General features: G+C 50.9%; 2 protein-coding genes across 2 annotated transcripts in view; both read left to right on the forward strand.

Moving 5' to 3' along the window:
• Atp2a3 (ATPase sarcoplasmic/endoplasmic reticulum Ca2+ transporting 3) overlaps positions 1–2,389 on the forward strand; it is a 36,933-nt gene extending 34,544 nt beyond the window's left edge. The window contains exon 21 of the mRNA XM_070001750.1: positions 1,015–2,389. Coding sequence (XP_069857851.1) covers positions 1,015–1,109 — 95 coding nt within the window. The 3' untranslated portion in view covers positions 1,110–2,389. The remainder of the gene's footprint in view (positions 1–1,014) is intronic.
• A 6,874-nt stretch (positions 2,390–9,263) lies between these two features.
• Positions 9,264–23,710, forward strand: P2rx1 (purinergic receptor P2X 1). Its single transcript, XM_070001343.1, has 12 exons — positions 9,264–9,409; positions 17,782–17,929; positions 18,173–18,244; positions 18,644–18,713; positions 19,060–19,156; positions 19,445–19,525; positions 19,766–19,907; positions 20,418–20,545; positions 20,966–21,056; positions 21,422–21,487; positions 21,850–21,951; positions 22,064–23,710. The coding sequence occupies exons 1-12, from the start codon at positions 9,264–9,266 to the stop codon at positions 22,127–22,129; spliced, it is 1,209 nt and encodes a 402-aa protein (XP_069857444.1). The 3' UTR covers positions 22,130–23,710.
• The last annotated feature ends 322 nt before the right edge of the window (positions 23,711–24,032 follow it).

A 24,032-nucleotide genomic window follows, 5' to 3' on the forward strand; every position in this document is an offset into this window, starting at 1 on the left:
CCCAGGGCCTCATGCATGCAAGGCAAGCGCTCTACCACTGAGCCACCTTCCCAGCCCAAGGGCCCTGGATTCTAAGGTGAAAGTGCTGGGTGTTCCCTCAGCACCTTCCTATGGGAGATACTGGAGGGACTGGCGAGTGGTGTTGAGCTGTCTGGGAAGGAGGCTGAGTCCTGGCTGAGAGTTAGCTGCTGCTGGACAGGGTTTCTTCCTCCACCATTGATTGGACATGTTGACTCTGGTCTCAGCAAAGTTTGGCTTGAAAGGGAGCAGGTACGGGGCCCACAGTAGGGACTCGGGCTGGGTACTTGTGGCTATACTTGCGGCAGGGTGTGTGCTTGCTAGAAACCCAGACAGCTCTGCCCTGGGCCAGCAGGCTGCTGCAGTCCCTTGGGCCTCCTAAAGTGGGACAGAGCTGGTGTGAGAGAGAGGACCCTTTGCGTTCCCAAGCCAGCCCAGTGCCCTTTTAGGGAAGTTTTGCTGCAGCCTAACGCTTGCAGCTTACTTGAGATTTACGAGGATGTGTTCTGGGGGGAATTGTCTGAGCAAGGTCAATCTTGGGGCTGAGGGTCTTACTGCCCGCCTCTGGCTCTGCCTAGGTGTGGCTGAGCCACTGTCAGGAGGCCTGGGGGCTGGACTGGGGAGAGGGAATGAGTGCAGCAGAAGCTGAGTGGAGATGGTTTAGGGAGGGCTCAGGTACAGCTCAACAGTGAGGAGTCATAAAATGGGCTGGTGAGGCTGGGTTTGGGCTTTTGTGTGATGCCAGCTATAGGAGGGTGGTAGTGGGCAAGATGGAGAAGAGTTCTCCCTGGAGGCAGTTGAGGTTATCCAGGAAAGATGTGGAGGGAAGGCCTTTGGGGGGTGGGGGCAACAAGGGCAGGGTGTCTGACCTGCAGCTCAGAAGGGCTGGCCAGGCTGGACATTGAATCGGGGCAAGAAATGGAGGACAGAAAGGGCCAGCTTGAAATGTATGCGGTCATGAATATGTCTTCATGTGCTCTTGGGTTTTTCTTCCAGACAAAAAAGGACCAAAAGTGAGCATCAGGAGTGGAAAAGAACCTCTGTGTGGACCTCAGACTGATGGTGCCCCGGCCTTTGTCCCCTCTCCCTAGCCCTGCCTCCACACTCCCCCATCTAACCACCTGAACCTGTTGGACATACAGGGCTGAGGCTGGAGCCACCACTGCAGGCCTAGCCCTGGCATCCCTGTCCTCGCTTCCCTCCCGCCCCCCCCTCAGGGTGCCATGGCTTGCATCTCCAAAACTCTCCTGGGAAGTTCCCTTCCTGAAGCTCTGGGCCAGAAGGTTCTTCCAAAAAGCCACAGGTGGCCCCCACATCACAGTTGCAGAACCCCTGAATCCGTGCTATCTCCTAGCTCAGCTGGGCATTTGCTTGATAACCTGTGGCTGGGCTTTACATGTTTTCTTAAGAGCCTGGACTTTTATAAGCTCTGACCTCTGGTCTTGGAGTCTGTTTGACCCGGGAAGCAGGAAGAGGGATCAGAGGAAGCCATCTGGGCCCAGCTGTGTAGTTGGGCCCACAACTCCTCCCCCTCCCCAACTTGGCCCTGCCCCATAGAGGACTCAGGAGAGCCAGAGCCTGTTTCTGTTTATATATACACAGGCCCCAGGGACTTGAGGGGTTAGAGGGAAGAGCACAAGAATGGAGGAGGGGCTGGGTAGGACTGTCCTGGGGTGGGGGAACCCCAACAGTCTGTCTGACTTCCAACTACATCTTCAGCCCTCAGCTCATTTCCCAAGTTCAAGTTTCACTGCCCCGAACACACAGCACTGTGGCCATCTGTCCAGAAGAGGCCAGACATGTCCTCGGTACAGAAGACCCTAGAGGCTTTTGTGTCTCTGACCAAGGCAGTGTGCGGCAATCTCTGTCTGGCTGGGAGATTCCGCAGCCTCAGGAGTCACTGCGCCCATCTCTTCCCGAAAGCTCAAGGGCCAGAAGGAGATCACCAGGATGGCTGTTCCCCAGCATACTTCCTCCCTTTTTCCCTCCCTCCCTCCAGCTGGGGGACCTAGCATTTGCTTGTGGATGTCAGGTGGGAGGAAGATAGCACTTAGGGGACACATTTGTTGTTTTTTTCTCTCTTTACTTTTCTTTTCTCCTTTGGCAAAAGCTAGGCATAGCAGAACCCAGCAGATACCTGTGTGTCTTTGCTCTTGAGCATGTACAAAGTGATTATTTTATATGTAAATGAAGACTTACATCCTGTTCCTGATCCTCAGACAGACAAATGGGCCCTGCCTGCTAGGCTTCCTCCCCTCTAAAGTTCTGGAAGGCCCAAGAGAGAAGAGTTGGGGGTATCTTGGCAGAGACCAGGCCTTGTATACATTGCTGACATGCTGTCTGGCAGAGAAATAAAGGTTGTGTGCCTGGGGGGTGGAGTATACAAGTGTCTTTTCTGGAATGTGGACCCCCACCCCGGACCTCAGCAATGCAAGAGTCGAATTCCTGCATCACCAAGAGAGTCTCTTTCTCCAACATTGGGCTTTTCAGGGCTCCACTGACCCGAACCACATCTCAATAGCAATGCATGACCCCTCAACCTGCTTGTGTAGATAGCACTTGACAGTTGAGGCACAATTTCATACTTTTTTTTTTTTTTGGTTGGTTGTGGGGCTTGAACATGGCCTGGGCACTGTCTCTTAGCTCTTCAGCTCAAGGCTAGTACTCTACCACTTGAGCCACAGCACCACTTCCAGTTTTCTGGTGGTTTAATGAAGATCAGAGTCTCAGGGACTTTTCTGCCCAGGCTGGCTTTTAACCGCGATCCTCAGATCTCTGCCTAAGTAGCTAGGATTATAGGTGTGAGCCACTGGCACCTGGCTCAAGTTCAAGCTTCTTTGAAGCATTTTCTGATTTACATACCATCCCTAAGATAAGTTTTTGTGTGCCAGTACCAAGAACTTGAATTCAGGGCCTTATGCTCTTGCCTAGCTTTTTTTGCTCAAGGCTTATCCTCTACCACTTGAGCCACACCTCCACTTCTGACTTTTTTTCTCTGGTTAAAGGAAGATAGGAGGCTGTTGAATTTGTCTGCCCAGGCTGGCTTCAAATCATAGTCCTCAGATCACAGGCTCCTAAGTAGCTAGGCTTGCAGATGTGAGCCACTGGTCCCCAGCAGCATACCATCCCTAAAGAAACAGGGCTGAGGGTGGCACTAGAGTCTGAATCTGCTGCCCCTGCCCCCTGAAAGATGCCAGGACTTCAACTCCCTGAAGTTTCTCTCATGCTGTTTCCTCAGCCCATAGGGCCCCATTCACCTCTGGCCCTTCTAAAAGCCTGTTTTCCTGTTTTCTGCTGACATCTCTGGGGCCTCTCTGAGGCTTGAGATGAACAGGCCTGCCCTGGATTTGTGGGAGCCAAGCTCTAGGAAGGGATTAGCCATGTTCCTGTCTCTGACAGGGTGACTCACCTTGAAAGTTTATTAGCTAATTCTCTACCCAGCTGTCCTGAGTCAGAGGCAGGACTGACTAGATAATTTGTTGCATGGCCTATTAAAAAATGAATACCCTAGAATATTGTTTAAAAATGAAGAATTATTGGGCTGGACCCAAGGAACATTTCTGGTCTGAGGACATAGCACAGTTGTAGGGTGTGTGCCTAGCATGCAAGAGACCCTGGGTTCATCTCAAGTACTACAAAGAAAAAGAACTGAACAAAATGCCTGTAATCCTAGCTATTCTGGGGACTGAGATCTGGTGATTGTGGTTCAAAGTCAGCCAGAGCAAAGTAAGTCTACAAGACTTTTATCTCCAATTAACTACTAAAAATCCAGAAGTGAAGCTGTGGCTCAAGTGGTAGAGTGCTAGCCTGGAGCAAAAGAGCTAAGGGAGAGCTGGGCCCTTAGTTCAAACCCTAATATGAGCACATCTGTGCATACATGCATTCACACACACATACACACAACTTTTTTCAAAGCCTGCAGGGATAGAAGATCATTCAGTGCAGGGCTTTTCTGAGCGTAGGCCTGTACCTTTGCTCAGGTCATGGGTGCAGGAAGCCAACTGTGGCTGAACCTGCCTGAGCTCCTGGGGCTTTTGGGGAGGAGGAGTGTACATGGAGCTCACAGCCAGAACTGGCTCAGGCAGAAGGTTCTCTCTGCCACGTGGGCAATCAATAGGATCTCCTAGTCCTCTGCTGCCATGGTCTCTGACTAGTCCTGTGACATGGGCCAAGTAAGGGCCTGGGGTCCATTTTAAGGGATGAGGAACCTGAGGCCCAGAGAAGCAGAACTTCACCCCAGGCCCTCTGAGGGACCAACCCTCTGCCTGCTCACAGTGTCTGTATGTGAAACTGAAATGGCTGGCAGGACTGAGGGTGGAGGTGTGCAGCTCTGGCCTTTCCAGCAACCTCTGGGGCCCCACAGGGAAGCCCGCTTCACTTCTACTCCCCCCTTCCCAGGTCCTGCCCAAGCCCAGCTCTGACCAGCCCACAGCATGGAGTCCACAGGCCCTGATGGGGCGGCCAAGGTAAACAGAGGTTTCCTTACCTCACAGCTGCTCACCCAGGAGGGAATTCTGGGGCAAGCCCTGGCACACTCCCTTGGTCTCAGCGGTGGCAGCTGCCAAAATGCCCTTGGGTCCCCCTGCCCCTCCAGAGACCAGAGCTTGGTGTTCCCTAGCCCCTGGGCTTCACCCCTCACCCCCAGTGGCTAGAGGGATCACACTGGTGTATTGGGATAAATAAAGGGCCAGGCACTGGTGGCTCAAGCCTGTAATCCTAGCTACTCAGGAGGCTGAGATCTGAGAATTGTGGTTCAAAGCCAGCCCAGGCAGGAAAGTCCCATGAGATTCTTTTTTTTTTATTATTATTTATTTATTTTGTCAGTTGTGGGACTTGAACGCTGGGCTTGGGCACTTCAGCTTGAGCTACAGTGAGCTCTTCAGCTCAAGGCTAGTGCTCTACCACTTTGAACCACAGTGCCACTTCTGGTTTTCTGGTGGTTCACTGGAGATAAGAGTCTCATGGACTTTGAGCCACCAGTGCGCAGCTCCCATGAGATTCCGGTTTTTTTTTTTGGGGGGGGGGGTTCCTGTCATGGGGCCTGAACTCTGGGCCTAAGCGCTGTCCCTCAGCTCTTCAGCTCAAGGCTAGCACTCTACCACTTGAGCCACAGTGCCACTTCCGGCTTTTTTCTTTTTGCTTATGTGGTGCTGAGGAATTGAACCCAGGCCCTCATGCATGCAAGGCAAGCGCTCTACCACTGAGCCACCTTCCCAGGCCCACCCTCCCCCATGAGATTCTTATCTCCAGTGAACCACCAAAAAAAAACAGAAGTAGAGCTGTGGTTCGGGGTAGTAGAGTGCTGGCGTTGAGCAAAAGAGCTCAAGGAGAGTGTCCAGGACCTAATCAAGCCCTAATCAAGGGCTTGTAAGAGTCAAATGAGGTTAGAAGGAGAGAGGAAGGTCTTTCCTTCTCCCAAAGGCCTAAGCCCAACGGTTATAGCAGCCTTCATCTGTGCAGGGCCCTAACATCCGTCCATGGGTGAAGGATAAATCAAATAATGATGTGTTCATGCAATAGAATATTCTTCTACAAGAAAAAGGAACAAATGGCCAATAAAAGCAATGGCATGGAAGAATCTTAAAACCACTGGGTTGAGTGAAGAAGGCTAAACATTAAAGCATCTGGCCTGTGATCACACTTGTATAAAGGTCCTCCAAAGTCAAAGCTGGAAAGACAAAGCAGATTTGTGATTCTATAGGCTTGGGGCTGGAGGAAAATTGACTACAAAGAATCAGGAAAGAAACTTCTAGAAGGTTGGACTGGGGTGGAGGTGACCATATACACATATCAGACCTCATCAAGCTGTGTGTCTCAAGTGGGTACAATTTATTATATGTAAATTACACATCAACCCAATTTGATGAAAGACACACACACACACACACACACACACACACACACACACACACACACACACATAGAGAATGAAGAGACAGGAACCAGAGAGGAGCTAGGTGGACATGAAGACATATCATCCTTGTGAGCTGGATGGAGATGGAGCCTCTTAAGTGGTTGTTCAGTGTTGGGGCAGAAGGGCCTAGGCCATGATCTGGGGGTTCGACAGTGGAAGTTCTTGGGACCTGAGTATCTAAAAAGACCGGACAGCGGGGCGGGAAGGTGGCTCAGTGGTAGAGTGCTTGCCTTGCATGCATGAGGCTCTGAGTTCAATTCCTCAGCATCACATAAGCAGAAAAAGTCAAAAGTTGTGCTGTGGCTCAAGTGGTAGAGCGCTAACCTTAAGCTGAAGAGCTGAGGGACAGTGCCTGGGTGGCCCAGAGTTCAGGCCCCACGACTGACAAAAAAAAAAAAAAAAGACCGGTTGGCGCCTGTGTCTACCTCTTGAGGGCTCAGGCTGACCTCCAGGCCTGGGTGGTGGCCCCAAGATGGGGAATAACCCCCTCCACATCCACAGAGCTGCTAAATTTAGCCAGACAGGGGAGTTTGTCCCAGGGCTGAGCACTTGGCAGCAGGGCCTTGTCTCCCTACAAGGCCTGGCCCGGTACCCAGGCTGGCCACCCAGCCTTTGGGCTTATAAGGCAGGTCTGGCAGATCTCAAGTGCTGGAGTCTTTGAGTGGGATCTGGGCCAGGCCTCAAGCATTGGGGAGCCTCTTTTCAAGCCATCAGCAGACAAGAGAACTACTTATTCTGTGACCTTGGGCCAGATCCTCAGTCTCTACATCTGTACAATGGGGATTCTAATAACATAGTAATATAGTACCTGTAACATAGTACCTCACGGTACTATAGTAAATAAAACCCCACAAACTCTAGTATGAAGAAGTCTGATCTCTGTTTCCTGCTCACCCATACCCGACTCAAGGCCCAGAATAAACACGGTGTCTGTCCCTGGGCATGCTGGAGTTGGGGCTAAGGATAAGAAAGATGTATTGGGGGAGGGGGGAAGCTGGGAAGGGATGTGAAGGGTAAACAAAGGAAGAGGCTGCAATGCTGGTAAGAAATGTACGCATTATCCTGGCCATGTAATTGTAACCCCTCTGTACAGTATGTTCACAAATAAAATAAAATAATAAAAAAAAAAGAAGAAGAAGGAAAAAAGAAAAGAAAGAAAGTTGTATTTTAGAACCAGCGAAAGACACCTCCCCCCCACCAGTGGGCTGGCATTTTTTTTTTCAGAGTATCTTGTCCTCTGTGCCAGTCTGTTTTTTGAATTCCAAGGCCAATACCCAGGTGGTAATAGAAGCATCTGTGTGTGCTCCAAGCAAGTCAATCTGTCTATTGTTCCATCTGTCCATGTCTAAGCCTAGATCCTTGAAGGAAGAAAGGGAAGAGCAGGAAGTGGAAGGAAGAGGAGGAGGGGGAGGAAGGGAAGGAGAAAATAGTGGTGTTTTGAGAGAGATAGACTGGACAATGACTGCCTTTCTTTCCCCTTCCTTCCATCCTATCCTGTCCCTCTTTTCTCTCATCTCTCATTTATTGTCTGTCCCTTTCCAGAATTTGCTGTGGGTGTCAGGAGAATGAATGTCCCTGGGGAGAGGTGCAAGGACAGCTAAATCTCAGCACCCACCTAGTCCTACCACAAGCAGCCCATATCAAGGGCCTTCTGTAACATCATCTATGAGGTCAGCTGGTAGAGGAAAAGGATCTTTAGCTTGGGGTCAAGACCAGGCCAAGGGAATGTGCTAGACGCTCCAGTTCTGGATCCTACCATCTCTGGACTTTTCCTTGGAAAAGTGTGGAATATGATTCTCACAAACCCCCTAGGTGGTGGTGCCGGTCCATTGAGGTCCCTGCTGGAATGGAAGTGACTCTTTGGTAATGGGGGTTGAGCTCTTCAAGGAGGAGGGGTGCTAAGAAGGGCTGTGGATCTTACCTCCTTGCAGCCCCTTTGCTTTCCAGAAAGTAACTCTGTCCACAGGCAGCTGAGGGCCCTGAAGATTCCCAGCCCCAAGGGCCTGGCTTCCTGCCCAGAGCAATTTCCCTGCTAATGGCTTGTCAGGAAGAAGACTCCTATCAGCTGGGGGCAGGGGGTGCAGCTTGGACTGGGGTAGCTCCTGCTTCAAATTGGAACCTCCGGTACCTCCAGAACCACTCCAGTGAGTTTAGAGCCACCAATTTCTCCTCTCTAAACTTCATATACAAAAGGAGAAGTGGGTGGAAGGGGCCCCCAGCTCTACTGTGTGAGACCCTGGTGCTCAGCGCCCAGATCATCATGGAAGAGGACAATAGGTGCACAGGAGTTGGACCCCAAACTCAACAGTGGTCTCAAGTCCTCTGTCCTCTGTTGTCAAGATCCATTTTCTAGAGGCCTCCACTTCTAAGGACATGCCATTATGTCCCCCTTGACAGATGAGGAAGTAGGCTCAGAGGCCAGGCAGCACTCCAAACCCCAACAGGTGGCAAAGCCAGAGATGTCTGGTGTCAAGCAAGCTGGGCGCTAGACCCCCATGGCAATATGGGACATATGCAGTGATTGGCTTATCTAGGTATCTGCCTTCTTCCTCTCTGCTGGCGTTGACTGAAGTGGGGATAGGGAAGTATGACCAGGACAGGATGATGGGAAGACAGGAAGCTGGGAGTAGAGACACCAGCCAGATGCTGAAGTTGATGGGCAAAAGCCGGGCTTGACTTTGGAAGGATGGATGGTGGACAGAGTGTAGACAGGCAACACCAGGCAAAAGGATGTGAACTGCCCTCTTCCTTTTTCTGTCTTTCTTCCTGCAGGTCCCTATGCACTGAGCTGCCTACCAACCCTGTGAGTATGGGGGTGGTGGTGGGGTAATAGGGTATGGAAGAAAGGGATATAAATGGTTCCTGGCTTTGAAGCAGTTCTTGACTGAGGCCATCAAGCTTATACCCAGGCCCTAGCTAGAACCCCCAGCTCTGTCTTGCCAGGTTACTAAGGATTGGGAGGTGGCTGGTAATTTTATCTTTGCCTGTGTGACCAGTGGTTGGTGGTTTCCGGCCAACAGCCCTTATTTCCGGAGCCTCAGCAGGGCCCAGGCGGAGCCTAGGGGGCAGTGGGGGCTGGGCCTGGGTGGCCCCACCAGCCCCGCCTCTGTCTATCTTTGGGAATTTATTATCATGGGCACAACCAGCCAGCAGTTCATTGCTTGCCAGGAACCAAGAGCTCCTCTGACCACTCTGTGATTCTAGCTAACCTGGGACTCGTGACCTCTGACCCCACCTTCCCTGCCTTGGGGGCGCCAGGGAGAAGCTCTGCTGCTGCAGACCTGGGTGCTCACTGAAGCAGAGACTCTGTGAGGCTCAGTTCTGGCTGGTCATGCCGCAGCGGCGGCGGCAGCTGCAGGATGAACTGGCAGCCTTCTTCTTCGAGTATGACACCCCCCGGATGGTGCTGGTACGCAACAAGAAGGTTGGTGTCATCTTCCGGGTGATCCAACTGGTGGTCCTGGCCTATGTTGTTGGGTGAGTTTTGTTTCCTTCCTGTCTCCCTCCCCTCTTCCCACCACTATCTTTGTGCCCCAGCCCCCAATCTGGGCCTGTCCTCTGAGCTCCAGGATGCCACAAAGGCCCCCTTTCTCTCCATGTGCAGGGAGACACTCCTGATCAGCACCATGCTGTTCAGAAGGAATGGAAAGCCCTGCTAATTGACTCTCAAGATGGGGACACTGAGGCAGGAGGAGACATCTGCTCCAGTCATGTGGTGATGGAGGCAATGTCAGGTCCTGAGGAACTGAATCCAGCAAATGGTTTCTTCAAGTAATGAGTGGTGCTTACCACACTCTAGCTCTGTTCTTCCACAAACTCATGATGCTACACTGCTGAGCTGAAAGCCATACCTCATGGTGGATCACAAGCTCTCCTCTTACCTTCCTGGTCTGAGTTAGGGACATCCTGGGGGTACTTGAGATCCTAGAAGCTGAGAAACTCTCAGATTCTCAACACCTGGCCTCAAGGGTGGCTTGATGAGAGCAGGGACGCCAATTCCTTCTGGTCAGCTCTGCGTAGATCCCTTGGTGGTGCTGCTGTACAGGTCGGAGCAGCAGGGGTCTTCCCTAGCCATCAGGCTATCCTGGGACTACCACCCAGAGGCCACTTTTTTTCTGAAACCAGTCTGATTGTCCTAGAAGCCAGGGCAGGCCTGTCCTTGTGTCATGTGGGTGCCTGTGTGTCCTGCACAGAGCTCCAAGGCCAACCTACACTCTGTGTCTAGGCCTGTAACCAATAATGTGGCTGCTGGGTGTGTCCCTGGGGCTGTGTCTGCATCTGTCCTCAATTAGAAGTGTTTGAGTAAGCTGGGTGCTGGTGGCTCACACCTGTAATCCTCGCTACTCAGGAGGCTGAGATCTGAGGATCATGGTTTAAAGTCTGCCTGAGCTGAGACTCTTAATCTCCAATGGCCAGCAAAATGCTAGAAGTGGAGGTGTGGCTCAAGTGGTAGAGTAACAGTGTTGAGTGGAGCAAAGCTAAGGGAGAATGTCCTGGCCTTGATTTCAAGCCCCAGTATCAGCATTAAAAAATAATATGAATCAAGTGTCTGGCACGTGTCTCCTGCGTGTGGTGCACCAGGCAGCTCCGCAGAGGGCTCCTAGAGCCTCAGGAGTCAGGGGACTGGAAGGGGTGAGTCCCTGCTGGGGACCAGGGGTCACCTGGCAAATTCTGCACCTCTGCTCTTCACACTCCCATGTTTGCTATGATTCCAACTAGGACTACTGGATGGAACCAAGGTGGGTTGACCAGTGACCCAAACAGTGAACACACCCTGAAGGCTCAGTATCTCAAGAAGCCTTCCCTCTGCCCAATCTGCCTATCCAGTCAGCAAGCCAGGGAAGGCTGAGGCCAGGACTTCTTTTCTGTGTTGTGGCCTTTGCATCCCTCTTGTTCATAAACCAGTTTGAAGGGTTGGGAGGTGATGTGTCTCAAGTGGTAGAGTACCTGTCTAGTGAGCACAAACCCTTCAGTTCAAACCCCTGTACTATGAGAGAGAAAGAGAAAGAGAGAAGGAAGAAAGGAAAGAAGGAAAGAAAGAAAAAGAAAGAAAGATAAAAGGAAGGAGGGATGGAAGGAAGGAAGGAAAAAAGAAAGAGAAAGAAGAAAGAAAGAAGAAAGAAAGAAAGAAAGAAAGAGAAAGGAAGGAAGGAAGGAAGGAAAGAAAGGAAGGAAAGAAGGAAGGAAGGAAGAAAAAAGAAAGAAAGAAAGAAAGCAGCAAGGAAGGAAGGGAGGAAGGAAGGGAGAAAGGAAGGAAGGAAGGAAGGAAGGAAGGAAAGAAAGATTGACATCTGGGACATTAGTTCAATTTGAAGGAAACAGTTCCAGAGAGAAGCAGTATGACACAGGTCACATCACAAGTCAAAGCTTAGAATGGAAACCCCTCTGTTTGGCTTTTTTTTTCCTTTTGGAAATACTGGGGCTTGAACTCAGGATTTTGTGCTTGCTAGGCTGGTTTTCTACCCTTTGAGCTCCTTCTCCAAGTCCTGCTTTTTTTTTTTTTCCTGGTTATTTTCAAGATACAGTCGCCCAAACTTTTCTGCCTAGGCTGGCCTTGAACCATTCTACTCTCAGTCTCCTAAGTAGCTAGGATTACAGCCTAGGACACTGGCACCTGGCTGCTCTGCCTTCTTTCTCACCATCCTGGGGTTCTGGGGACTTCCTAATGGGCTTGCTTGGCATGGGAGGGATCTAGATGTCCACCACCTTCAGATGCTTCACTTCAGATGCCCCAAGGAGGAGAGCTAGCACTTTATCTGCAGGTTGGCATTCCCAGCCTTCCAGTCACTTGGAAAGCCAAGTAGGGTGCTGCCCTTGGCCTGGCATGAGGGCTCCCTGTGCTATGTTGAGACTCATGGCTGTGAGCAGCACCAAGGCCCTCTGTGTAGTTGTCACAGAGGAAGAAGAAGCACCAAATCCATCCCTTCTAAGGGTGTGCCTCAGCTACCCTCCAGCCTGAGCTGGACCTCAGGGACTTCAGGTCCCTCTCCAGGGCCTGCACCTCCCCACTACCCTCTTCCCTCTTCCCTCCCAAGACAGTCTGTCTCCTCAGCTCTTTGCCACGCCACATGTGTTTGGGGAAAGGGTCAGAGGCCCAGGGCTAAAGAGAGGCGAACCAAAATTGGAACCAGTTTCATGATTCCAAAGAAGGCTTTGGGATCCTGGAAAGGAAGCAAACTCAAGAGAGGGTCACTGAAACAGCCAAAGCACACAGCAGAGTTGAAAAGACGGGGTCTCTTGCTGCTCCTGCCCAGGCTTCAATGTCCACCATGCCCATCACTTACATTATCTCTGTCGCCCTCATCTGGCAATTCCCAAGTGCTGCATGGGCAGGTAGAAGACCCCAACTGAGACTGAGCCAGCAGAAACTTGGTTTCTCAGGCCTCAGTTTTCCTGCTGTTACTTGGGGCAGAGGATCTAGGGAAAACTTCGCTCTTTTCTGAGGACAAATGGGCTTTTCTCTGGAGCTTCCTTTTCCTAGATGTCTCTCTGAATGTCCAGTCTCGTGAGTTTGGCAGAACCGGCAGAGGGAAACATGAGAGCTACATAACTCCAGTCCCCAGATTGGGATGAATATACAGAGACAGAGTGGAGCAGAGGGAAAGCATAGATCAGATGAAGGAAGTCTTCTATCAGCTTAGGGAAGCAGAGAGAGAAAGACAGAGATATAGAAAGGCTGAGATGCCAAGAACTAGGTTGAGTTCTGAGAAGGGAAACTGAGGCTGTGATCTCTATCACCTCTCACTTCCTTCACTTACCAGGGGGAGTTGAGAGGTGCTGGAGGCTGGCCTCTTTTGACTTCCTCTAGGAAATGGCTGTCTGTCACTGGAGATATGTGAACAATGAACTGTCAAACTGTGACCAAATGAGCTTATGATATAGGGCTGTGCTGGGTCATGCACAAGGTAGGGTCAGCCTATGGGGTTCTGGATAGGGGAGAAGATTAATGGCCTGCCTCCCCAGAGGCATGGGTCAAGAAGGTCCCAATATGATGTGTGATTGCCTCTTAGGGAGGGGGACTGAGAAGTCTTGGAGGAGGTGAACCAGCCATGGCACAGGCCTATGGCCCATAGGGTGCTCAGGTTGTCTCTGGATGACAATCATCACTTGTCCTCAGCTCTCTTTTGCAAAGCTCTTGAAGTCATATATTCAGAAATCACTAAGTGCCAGGCACCAGTGGCTCACGCCAGTAATCCTATCTACTCAGGAGGCTAAGATCTGAGGATCATGGTTCAAAGCTAGTCTGGGCAGGAAAGTCTGTGAGATTCTTATCTCTAACATTAAGTGATTCTGGAATGCAATGATCAGGGTATAAGTTATTGCTGAGAGACATGCATGCAGGGACCACTTCACTAGCATCTTCTTCATGCTGGGCACTGTGCCAGGGGACCTAGGCGGCAGGACTCAGGTGGGCAGAGGGAAAGGGAAGAGCTGAGGATGAGTTCCCTAGAGATCCTTTGGTGTCTGGGACAAAGGTCAAACCAAGCTGAATTTCAAAGGAAGGGCTGAGTATGGACTTAGGCTTCAGGTCTAGCTGGTCCTCCATGACCAGGGTACTGGGAGGCAAGCTCTGTGGAGCTGAAAAGATTAAGTTTTGGCCCAGCTTGGGCTCTTCAATGAAGGGACCCAGGATCCTTCTTCTCTTCTCAGCTCTGCTTTGCTTTTTGGAGGCATTGTTCTCAGGCAGGCTTCCTGTTCTTGTAGTGGCAATATGGTCATCAGCAGGCTGACACCCCTACCTTTCCCATCCCGGAGATCCAAGAGCACCTCCTTCCTCCAGAGTTCCAATAAAAGTCTCAGGTCCAGCTCTTACTGGCTGAGGCTGGGTTGTGTATCTACCCCAGAACCAATCATTGTGATGAAAGAAATGGAACACTCTAATTAGGGGAGTGTGGTTGTGTACTCAGCCTGGTACAAACCTTCCTTTTGAAGAGCAAGTAGGCAGGAAGAGGTAGTTCTGTGGAAGAAGAGTTCTGAATTTTTGTTTGTTCAGTAGTTAGTACTTGTGTCAAGCCTGATTTCTCATTCTATATATAATATTCACTTATTTATTTCTCTATTTTTTTTGTAATTTGTGGTACTAGGGATTGAACCCAGGACATGAACTTGCTAGGCAAGCACTTTGCCACTGAGCTACATCCCAGCCCTCTCTATTTTTTAATATTGGTACTGAGGATGGAGCTCAAGGCCATGCACACACTAAGCACACTTTCTACCACAAAGCTACAATTCAAGCTTTTTAATTTTTTTTACCCTTTTAAAAAACAATTCTGGCAAGACATAGCAGTAGATATCTATATTCTAACATTCAAGAGACTGAAACGGAAAACTGCAAGTTCAAAATCAATGTGGGCTACCTTATTTTAAAAAAAGAAGCAGAGCCAGGTGCCAGTGACTCATGCCTATAATCCTAGCTACTCAGGAGGCTGAGATCTGAGGATCATGGTTCAAAACCAGCCCGGGCAAGAAAGTCCATGAGACTCTTATCTCCAATAAACCACCAGAAAACAGGAAGTGGCTCTGTGGCTCAAGTGGTAGAGCGCTAGCCTTGAGCTGAAGAGCTGAGGGACAGCGTTCAGGTCCAGAGTTCAAGCCCCACCAAAAAAAAAAAAAAAAGAATCAGGGCTACATGCCTGTGATTCTAGCTACTCAGGAGGCTGAGATCTGAGGGTTTCAGTTTAAAGTCAGCCCAGACAGGGAAGTCTATGAGACTCTTATCTCCAATTAACCACCAAAAACCCAGAAGTGAGGTAGAGCTGTGGCTCAAGTGGTAGAGTCATAGTCTTCAGGGGGAAAAAAAAGAGAGAAAAAAAGTTCAGGGACTATGTTTAAACTTTGAGCTCAAACCCCAAAGCTAGCACGCAAAAAATAAAAATAGTCTGTGCTGAACAGGTACTAAGAGAAAAGAAGGAGGAGGGGGATGGGGAGGAAGAAGAGGAAAAGGAGGGGGGCAGGAGGAAGGAATAAGATTGTCTCTTTTGGGGGAGGAGCTCCTGAAGATGAAGGTCCTTGATCTCAGGCCCCCTTGATGGTTCTTCTGGGAATAGTAGGCTAGGTCAAGGCATGGCTTTGGAGTGGCAGACCTGGTGCCATAATTATACTATTCTTATCAGAACTGAGATTGTTAATGCTAGATTTGACTTTTCCTTCTGATCCCCAAATTAGCAGCCTGAAGGCAGTCACAGCCCAGAAATGTTGTTCTGGTCCCAGTACATAGTCTGTATGTGTTGGGGGAGGGGAGGGGAGGTCCCAGAGGCACACAGGCACATTGCTGCTTGGTATTGGGGGGCAAGGGTCCCAGGAGGCACACTAGTACAGTGCTGCTTGGTGGACGGGCCTAGGACTCACTCATTGCTTGGGGAGAGTCAGGGGCACTCTGTCAAGCATCACATTTTCCATCTATGGTGTGATGTATTGGTATTAGGATGAAAAAAAAAATCCCCTGGGATGTGAAGAAGCTCAGCTGATTCTCCTGCAGCTGAGTTCTGAATATGGGCAACTTCCCTAAAGCAGCTGCCCCATGCTTGAGATTGGAGCAGGGGGCAGAGGCCTGCTTGCCAATGGGAAGGGACCTGGCAGTGGGGGTGGGGATGGGGCGGGGATGGGGGTGGGGTGGGAGTGGCTCTCTCTCTAACCAGTTTTCAACACTGGTTTTGAATACTAGCACCATGTCTCCTTGGCTGTGTGGTTGTGGTGAGTTATTTGGTCCCTCTGCAGCAGAATCAGAATGAATGCGTCTACATAGTCTATACTTTGTGCTAGGCATTAATCTGTTTAGCATAAATGTGTGTGTGTGTGTGAGCGCGTGCACGTGTGCGTGCCAATCCTGTCTCTGAGCTTTTTTGCTCAAGGCTATCACTACCACTTGAGCCACAGCTCCACTTTTGGCTTCTTTTGATGAATAAGAGTCTCAGGGACTTTCCTGCCCAGGCTAGCTTCAAACTCTTATCCTTAGATCTCAGCCTCCTGAGTAGCTAGGATTACAGGCATGAGCCGCTAGTGCCTGCCTAATAAGTACTTTTAAAATTATTGTTTTATAGATGAGAAAGTAAGGGATAGAGGGACCAAATAACTCACCATAACTACACAACCAGGGATATATGGTGCTAGTATTCACAACCGGTTGCTGTGTATTAGTTATCAGATGTTAAGCCCTCATGCTCTGCTGTCTCAGGGGAAGGAGCAAAGAAAAGAAAGAAAAGTAGATGTGTGGGTCCAAAAAATGTAGTACATATACATAATGGAATTTTACCCATCTGTTAGAAAGGATGAGATTATGTTGTTTTGTTTTGTTTTCCCAGTCCTGGAGCTTGAACTCAGGGCCTGGGCACCATCTCTGAGATTCTTTTGCTCAAGACTAGCACTTTACCACTTGTGCCACAGCGCCACTTCCAGCTTTTTCTGTTTATGTGGTACTGAGGAATCAAACCCAGGGCTTCATGCATGCTAGGCAAGCACTAACACTAAGCCACATACCCAGCCCTAAGATTATGTTGTTTGCAGGGAAATGGATGCACCTAGAACAAATCATGTTAAGTATCTAAAATATAATGAGCTGGGCGCTGGTGGCTCACGCCTGTAATCCTAGCTACTCAGGAGGCTGAGATCTGAGGATTGCAGTTCAAAGCCAGCCCAGGAAAGTCTGTGACACTCTTTTTTTTGTTGGGGGGGGGTCTGGTCATGGGGCCTGAACTCTGGTCTTGGGCGCTGTCCCTCAGCTCTTCAGCTCAAGGCTAGTGCTCTACCACTTGAGCCACAGCGCCACTTCCAGGTTTTTTTCTTTTTGCTTATGCGGTGCTGAGGAATCGAACCCAGGGCCTCATGCATGCAAGGCAAGTGCTCTACCACTGAGCCACCTTCCCAGCCCCTTGTGACACTCTTATCTCTAATTAACCAGCAGAAAACTGGAAGCGGCACTGTGGCTCAAGAGGTAGAGCGCTCACCTTGAGTTGATAGAGCTCAGGGACAGTGCATAGGCCCAGAGTTCAAGACCCACAACCAAAAAATAAATAAGTAAATAAAATATAATGGGACATGATAGGTTATACAGGACTCTAAGCATTCACACACAGTGAGACCAAAGGAGGATACAAATAGGGGAGGAACCCAAAGGTCACAACTGCCCTGAACATCCAATATTATTTACCAAAACAAATTCCAGGAAACAGAAACTTGGATTATTTATGTTGGTGGTGGTGGTAGTGATGGTAGTGCTGTTTTGTGTGTGCTCCCCCCCGCCTTTTTGGGCTTCTTGGGAAGGGGGCAAAAGGAGGGGGTCACAGAAAGGGAGGGAGAAAGAGTGAATGAATGCAGTCATTCTGTTCGGCATACACCATGTGGAAAATGAACTATGCAACTTGTGGGCAGGGACAGGAAGGGAAAACTGGAGGAAAGCGAAGGATGGGAAGTCTAAGCATTACCTGAATTATGAAATTGTAACCACTCTGTGCACACCTTAATAATAACAATAAAACTATATTTTAAAAAGAAAGGAAAGAAAGAATGAAGGGAGGGAGGGGGACTTTGGGAAGAGGCAAGACTGCAGGCCCCAGGAAACCCTGCTCTTGGGAAAGCATCTAGCAGGTAGGTGACTTTCAGTAGGTCTGTCTGTCTCATCCCTGGGAATGAGCGTCCTCACGGGGCAAAAAGATACAATTTCAGGCATAGGCCAGCAGGAGGCGTAGGCATAGTGTCCTGGCTCCAATCAAGCCTCTCACTCCTGGGCTTCGGAACCAGAGAGCACTGTGAAGCATGTGGTGGAGGATGGGGGAAGGCCATGACACATGCAATGGGCTTCAGCAAGGCCAGAGGCCTGCCCAGTTCCTGCCCAGACCCATAATTCCCCACAGGTGGGTGTTTGTCTTCGAGAAAGGCTACCAGACCTCAAGTGGCCTCATTAGCAGTGTGTCCGTGAAGCTTAAGGGCCTGGCAGTGACCCAGCACCAGAGCCTGGGTCCCCAGGTCTGGGATGTAGCTGACTACGTCTTCCCAGCACAGGTGAGCTGACTTAGGGGTGCACCTTCTCCCCACAGACCTGACTCCAGGCTGGGAAGTCTCTGTTTTACCTCCTGTGGGACCAGTACAACTCCTTGCTCTTTGGGCCTCAGTTTCCTTGGGAATCTGGTGCTATCACGCTTCTGTAACATCACAGGATGTGGAGGGTGCTGGTTGTCAGGTGGGCTTCTGAAGCCTGCTGGGTAATGTGCCACTGTCCCAGCTTCTGCCTCCCCCTCATTTCAGGGGGACAACTCCTTTGTGGTCATGACCAACTTCATCGTGACCCCCCAGCAGGCTCAAGGCTACTGTGCAGAGGTGAGGATGCTGCCTCTGCCAGGACCACTGGGGAAATCCCAGGGAAGAGGAGGCCCCATAGGTGTTGCAGGTGCAGCAGGGCAGCTTCTGCACGTGTCCATGATGGAATGTGGCACAGAGAGCCACAAAATGACCATCAGCCATGGGTAGCGCTGAGCCTTCTTCTGGCTCTATGCCAGATAGGATGCTGAGTCTTGGCCCTCCCTCCCCCCACCTCCCCATGCCTTGCCAGCTGATACTTGTGATGGGGAGCTGGGCATGAACTCAGTTGGCACTGTGGGGACTAGGGACAAGGGGTCTGGGAGAAGGGCTCACCCTACAGACTTGAGACTCTGCCTCATGCCTTCTCTGAGACCCCAAGGGTGAGAGAGCTTGGGGCCAGTACCTCTCCTCCCCCAGAACCCAGAAGGAGGCCTGTGCAAAGATGACCATGGCTGTACGCCTGGGAAGGCAGAAAGGAAAGCCCAAGGTAAGGCTAGCATCCTCCTGGCACCCCCGTGGCTGCTCTTGATGCCAAGCTCCAAGCCTTCAGGCCACACTCTGCCTTTCTCTACACCCACCCATCAGACTGTCTTTCACCAGGGCATCTGTCCTGTCTTTCCCTCCAAACCATCCTGGTTCTGTGGGTCTGCCCACACCTTGATGTGTTTCCTTACTCAGCTCTGTGTCCTTGTTGTCCCAACATGGGACCTCCTACGTCCTGTGGGGATAGGTAGGAGGCCTGTGGGTCCCCGTCTTGGGGTGGGGACCCACAGGCCTCTTACCTACTCCTACCACCCCAAGATGGGGACCCAGGGGCTCTTCCTTTCCTGCAGGTATCCGCACAGGCAAGTGTGTGGCCTTCAATGATACTGTACGTACATGTGAGATCTTTGGCTGGTGCCCTGTGGAGGTGGATGACAAGGTCCCACGGTAACTAATGCCCGAATTTTCTGTGGGGATAGGGTCCCCAGCTGACACAGAGTCATCTGGATCTGCAAGGGGCCTAATCCTGCTTCTCCCCACCCCATCTACACCCCATTAAGTAACCTAGGCCAGAGAGTCCCCACCCTGCTGAAGTCCTGTGAGGCTGCACGGCTGTGTGGCTGCATGGCTGCGTGGCTGTGCGGCTGCAGAGCCTCAGGCCATTCTATGCCTGGCGCTGAGGAGCACTTGGGTGCCCCTGGGGAGGGGTAGTGAGCAAGTGTGGTCCTCCCCCAGTCCTGCCCTTCTCCGAGAGGCCGAGAACTTCACCCTCTTCATCAAGAACAGCATCAGCTTTCCACGCTTCAAGGTCAACAGGTTTGTGGGAAATGTTGGGAGACATTCAGGCTGCTCTTGGACACTCCAGCTGCTCCCAACCCTTGCCATCTCCCTTCTTCCTGCTGCTCTCACTTTGTGGGCAGAAGCCTGGGTTGCACCCTTGGGATGGGCCACTCAAAGATCCTTCTGGAGCCTGGGAGAGTCCTCAAGCACTGTGGGAGACAGTGGGAGCCTTTTCAGCTGACACATGGCTGCAGTCAATGTCCTCTGCCCCAACAGACGCAACCTGGTGGAAGAGGTAAATGTCACCTACATGAAGAGCTGCCTGCATCACAAAACCCTGCACCCTCTGTGCCCTGTCTTCAGCCTCGGTTACCTGGTGCAGGAGTCTGGCCAGGACTTCAGCACCCTGGCAATAAAGGTAAAGGCAGCACTAGGCATGGGGAGCACTGGTCTAGGATCCCAAATAGGCCTGTGAGGCCTGGTTCACCCTCCCCAGGATCCCTGGTGCAAGCCTAGTATGTGCATGGGACTCTTATCTCCAATAAACCACTAGAAAACAGGAAGTGGCATTGTAGCTCAAGCAGTAGAGTGCTCACCTTGAGCTGAAGAGCGCAGGGACAGCGCCCAAGCCCAGAATTCAAACCCCACAACCACACACACACACACACACACACACACACACACACACACACACACACACACACACACACACACACACACACACACACACACACACACACACACACACACACACACACACACACACAGAGTCTCATGGACTTTTCTTCCCAGGCTGGCTTCAAACCACAATCCTCAGATCTCAGCCTCTTGAGTAGCTAGGATTACAGATGCAAGCCACTGGCACCTAGCTAGACAGGAGTTTCTCGATCCTGAATTCCCAGATCTTAGACACTCGTCTCCCTGGCAGGGTGGGGTGGTTGGCATCACCATCGACTGGAACTGCGACCTGGACTGGCACGTGCGACACTGCAAACCCGTATATGAGTTCCATGGGCTGTATGGGGACAAAGATTTGTCTCCAGGCTTCAATTTCAGGTGCTTGCCAGCCCCACACCCCTGCCATTCTTCTTTGGGGTCCTCTTGGCTTCTCTACTCCCAGAAACCTGTACGACTGAGCAAGTGTCTCCTAAAGGGACTAGAAGACCCTGGACAGCTCCCACTCTGTGTAGATGGCCAAGCAGGAGCCTGAGTTGGAGGCCTGAATTCCTCTGCTCTGGGTCTCTGTCTCCTCAAGGCCCACCTGGTCGGGACAGGCTGAGGACATCACTGGGAGCAGGAGTCAGGGCAAAGGCTGAGAGGGAAACTCTTGGATAGAGGCTTGTAACTTCTCCCTGCGGTGTAAGGGGATGGGGGGGAAGGGTCCACTCCCTGACCTCTCAGAGTTAATGTTCTCTTGCTGCTCTGCCACTTGAAGAGGTCTCCATGACCTTCTCCTCTGCCTCACCCTTCCCCAAGGTTTGCCAGATACTTCATGCAGAACGGGACCAACCGTCGTCACCTCTTCAAGGTGTTCGGGATTCGCTTTGACATCTTGGTGGATGGCAAGGCAAGTGGGAAGAGGAGCGGCCAGGCCATGTTCCTGACTTTGGGTGTCTGTGGTAGTGGATGATAGGAGGGATGAGGGCCTAGGGTCTGCCCAAAAGGTCTTGATGCTGATGACAGGTGGCCTGGCAATATCCAGGGCCAGGCTTTAGCAACCAGTGGTGATTGCCATGCCATTTTCTTGGGTCCAGTAAGACAGAGCCCAGGTTTAAACTCAGATGTGCTCCTTGGCATCCATGGCATCCTTGGCATCCATGACAGGTCAGAACCCTGAGCCACAGGCAGTGAGGGACAGAGTCAAAAGGGGGATGCTGGTGAAGGCCCCATCCTAGGTCTGTTGACCCTGCCTTTCCTTGGGCTGTCCCCCAGGCTGGAAAGTTTAACATCATTCCCACCATGACCACCATTGGCTCTGGGATTGGCATCTTCGGGGTGGTAAGTGGATATATGGCCGTGGTGCTGGAGTCAGCCTCTCTTCATCTACATTCAGTAACAGCAACAGCAACGAATTCCTCACTCTAAAACTCAACCATAACAGCTCAGCTGCCCACCCCACCACCCTAAACCCACAGTGTATTTGACACAGAGGCTCCAAACAAGGACAGGGGAGAGGTGGGATGGGGCTAGCTGGGTCCCCTGGGTGGCTTGCAGTCCCTCTTCCCATCTCCAGAAAACTGAGTATAGAGTTGAAGATTCCACCAAGACCACCAAGTTGGTAGGGACTGCAGGAAGATCTAGAAGATTCCTCCCCCTTTCCCCCAGATTTCCATGCTCCATCCCCCTGCTCCTGTCCCCAGGCCACAGTCCTTTGTGACTTGCTGCTGCTCCACATCCTGCCCAAGAGACACTACTACAAGCAGAAGAAGTTCAAATACGCAGAGGACATGGTGGTGGGAGAGGTGAGAGAATTCCCTCAGTGGGGCCCTTCCAGGACAGCAGGCCCCTGTGTCTGTGTTGGGGGTTTGGTGGGGCCTCCCCAGGGCTGACTTACATCCCCCATGATGCACACAGGGTGAGCAGGACCCTGCAGCCACCAGCTCGACCCTGGGCCTGCAGGAGAACATGAGGACTTCCTGACCCGTGACCCCTGGCCCTGCCTGGATGTAGCTCAAGGCTTCAGGCTGGGGCTAGTGTGTCCCAGCCATGGTGCAGGGGTCTTTTGAGGGATAGAAGACACAAGTGTGCCCATAGCTCAGGGCAGACACTAATTGAGACTGTGTAATTCAGGTCTCTGTCTCCAACTCCACACCCCAAGGGAGACCCATCCCAGTTTTGGCCACTCTGGGTCCAGAAGGCTCCAGCTGGTAGGGTTCCTCACACACCTGTCCACCATCTTTGTGTATGTTTCCAGGGCTTTCATTGTCATTATCCGTCCTCTGCCTCAATTTCCTTTGATCTGTGCTCTCCAACATGGCAGCTACTAGCCATAGAGTGGTGATTTCAATTTAAGTGATTTAAAATCCGATAAAACAAAGGAAACTTCAGCTCAGTGAACTTCTGTGGCTGGCAGCTGATATATTGGACATCACAGGGCATTTATCATTGCAGAAAGTTCAGAGAGTCAGGTCTGCTCCTGGGGAGCATCTCAGCAATGTCAGTGCCTGGGTCACCCTGTACCTTGTATACCAGATGCTGAAGGAATGGCCGTGTGATCTGCATAGATAGACTTAGAGCCCTGAGCCAGGCTCTGCTGTTTCACACCTAGCTACTCAGGAGGCTGAGATCCAAGAATCATGGTTTGAAGCCAGCCCTGGCAGGAAAGTTCATGAAACTCTTATCTCCAGTTAACTACCAAAAAGCTGGGAATGGAGCTGTGGTTCAGATGGTAGAGAGCAATCTTTGAACAAAAATAAAGTTCAGGGATAGGACCCAGGCCATGAGTTCGCAGGACTGACACACTCAAAAATAAATTATTCTCCTAAGGAAGTGTCAGTGGTTCATGCTTATAATTTTAGCTACTCAGAAAACTGAGATCTGAGAATGGCAGTTTGAAGCTAGCTCAGGCAGGGAAGTCCATGAGACTCTTATCTCTAACTAACCACCAAAAAGCCAGAAAGAGAGCTGTGGCTCAAGTGGCAGAACACCAAACTTGAGTGAAAAAATGCCTAGACCTTGAGTTCAAGCCCTAGTATTGTCACACACACAAAAAAATATAAAAGTCACTGTTCTAGAATTTTCTAAGTTCTGGGTTGAGGATGAGAGACTTAGCTTGGAGCCAGAACCTCTTGGCAGGTGCTGGGACTGGGCAGGGTCTCAAATGTTCTCAGCAAGTATGCAGTGTACTTATGTACTATGTAGTGATTAGTTTACCCCTCATGTGTACACCCCCGCCTTGTTCCTCACGTTCCCACAGCCCTCTATCCATAGTGTGTATCTAAACAGCGTAGGTCTTGCAAACACAACATATGAGCACACCTTCACTCCCAAGCAGAGGCACAAGGTCCACGCCGTGTCACTACCACAAGGAAATGCCTCTTCCTGAGTGTGTCAGGCCAGAACCACCCTTTTAGCCATGAATCCTTATTCAGCTACCTCAGCTAGGGACAGAAGCCTCAGTCAAATCCTGGGCTCCTTGCTCCAGCCACAGCTCCCAACGCTTGGCCTGCTTTGTCAACAGAGAGGTCTGGGGATAAGAAGGGATGGAGTATAATAAAGAAAGTGAGGACACACATCTACTTTGTTTGGTTTCTTTCCAAATCTCAGAAGTCAGTGTGCCTGACTGAGATACAGGACCATGCTGAGCCATAGCTAATCCGTAACAGTAGTGAGCAGATTCCCAAGGCCTGGCCACAGGCTGCTGTCTCAGCACAACTGAACTCTGAGGCTCTTCTCAATCCTGGATCCTGCATACACTCTTCTCATGGTTGTGAGGGACTGGCAGTGGGCCAAGCAGAAAACCCTGGGAGTAGCCTCATAATCCAGGGGAGGAGAGGGTTAGCTGTCTTAGAAGTGGAAACTTTCCAGGTGCCTGTGGCTCATG

This window comes from Dipodomys merriami, unplaced genomic scaffold, assembly GCF_024711535.1.
Source record: "Dipodomys merriami isolate MVZ:Mamm:240054 unplaced genomic scaffold, mDipMer1.0.p SCAF_59, whole genome shotgun sequence".
In the NCBI taxonomy this organism is placed as follows: Eukaryota; Metazoa; Chordata; class Mammalia; order Rodentia; family Heteromyidae; genus Dipodomys; species Dipodomys merriami.

What these genes read in the sequence shown, in the direction of transcription:
- P2rx1 (XM_070001343.1), top strand. Translation starts at nt 9,264, where the DNA reads ATGCCGCAGCGGCGGCGGCAGCTGCAGGATGAACTGGCAGCCTTCTTC. An exon ending in GTCCTGGCCTATGTTGTTGG is followed by an intron (nt 9,410 to 17,781) that starts GTGAGTTTTGTT and finishes AATTCCCCACAG; the next exon opens with GTGGGTGTTTGTCTTCGAGA. An exon ending in ACATCTTGGTGGATGGCAAG is followed by an intron (nt 21,057 to 21,421) that starts GCAAGTGGGAAG and finishes GCTGTCCCCCAG; the next exon opens with GCTGGAAAGTTTAACATCAT.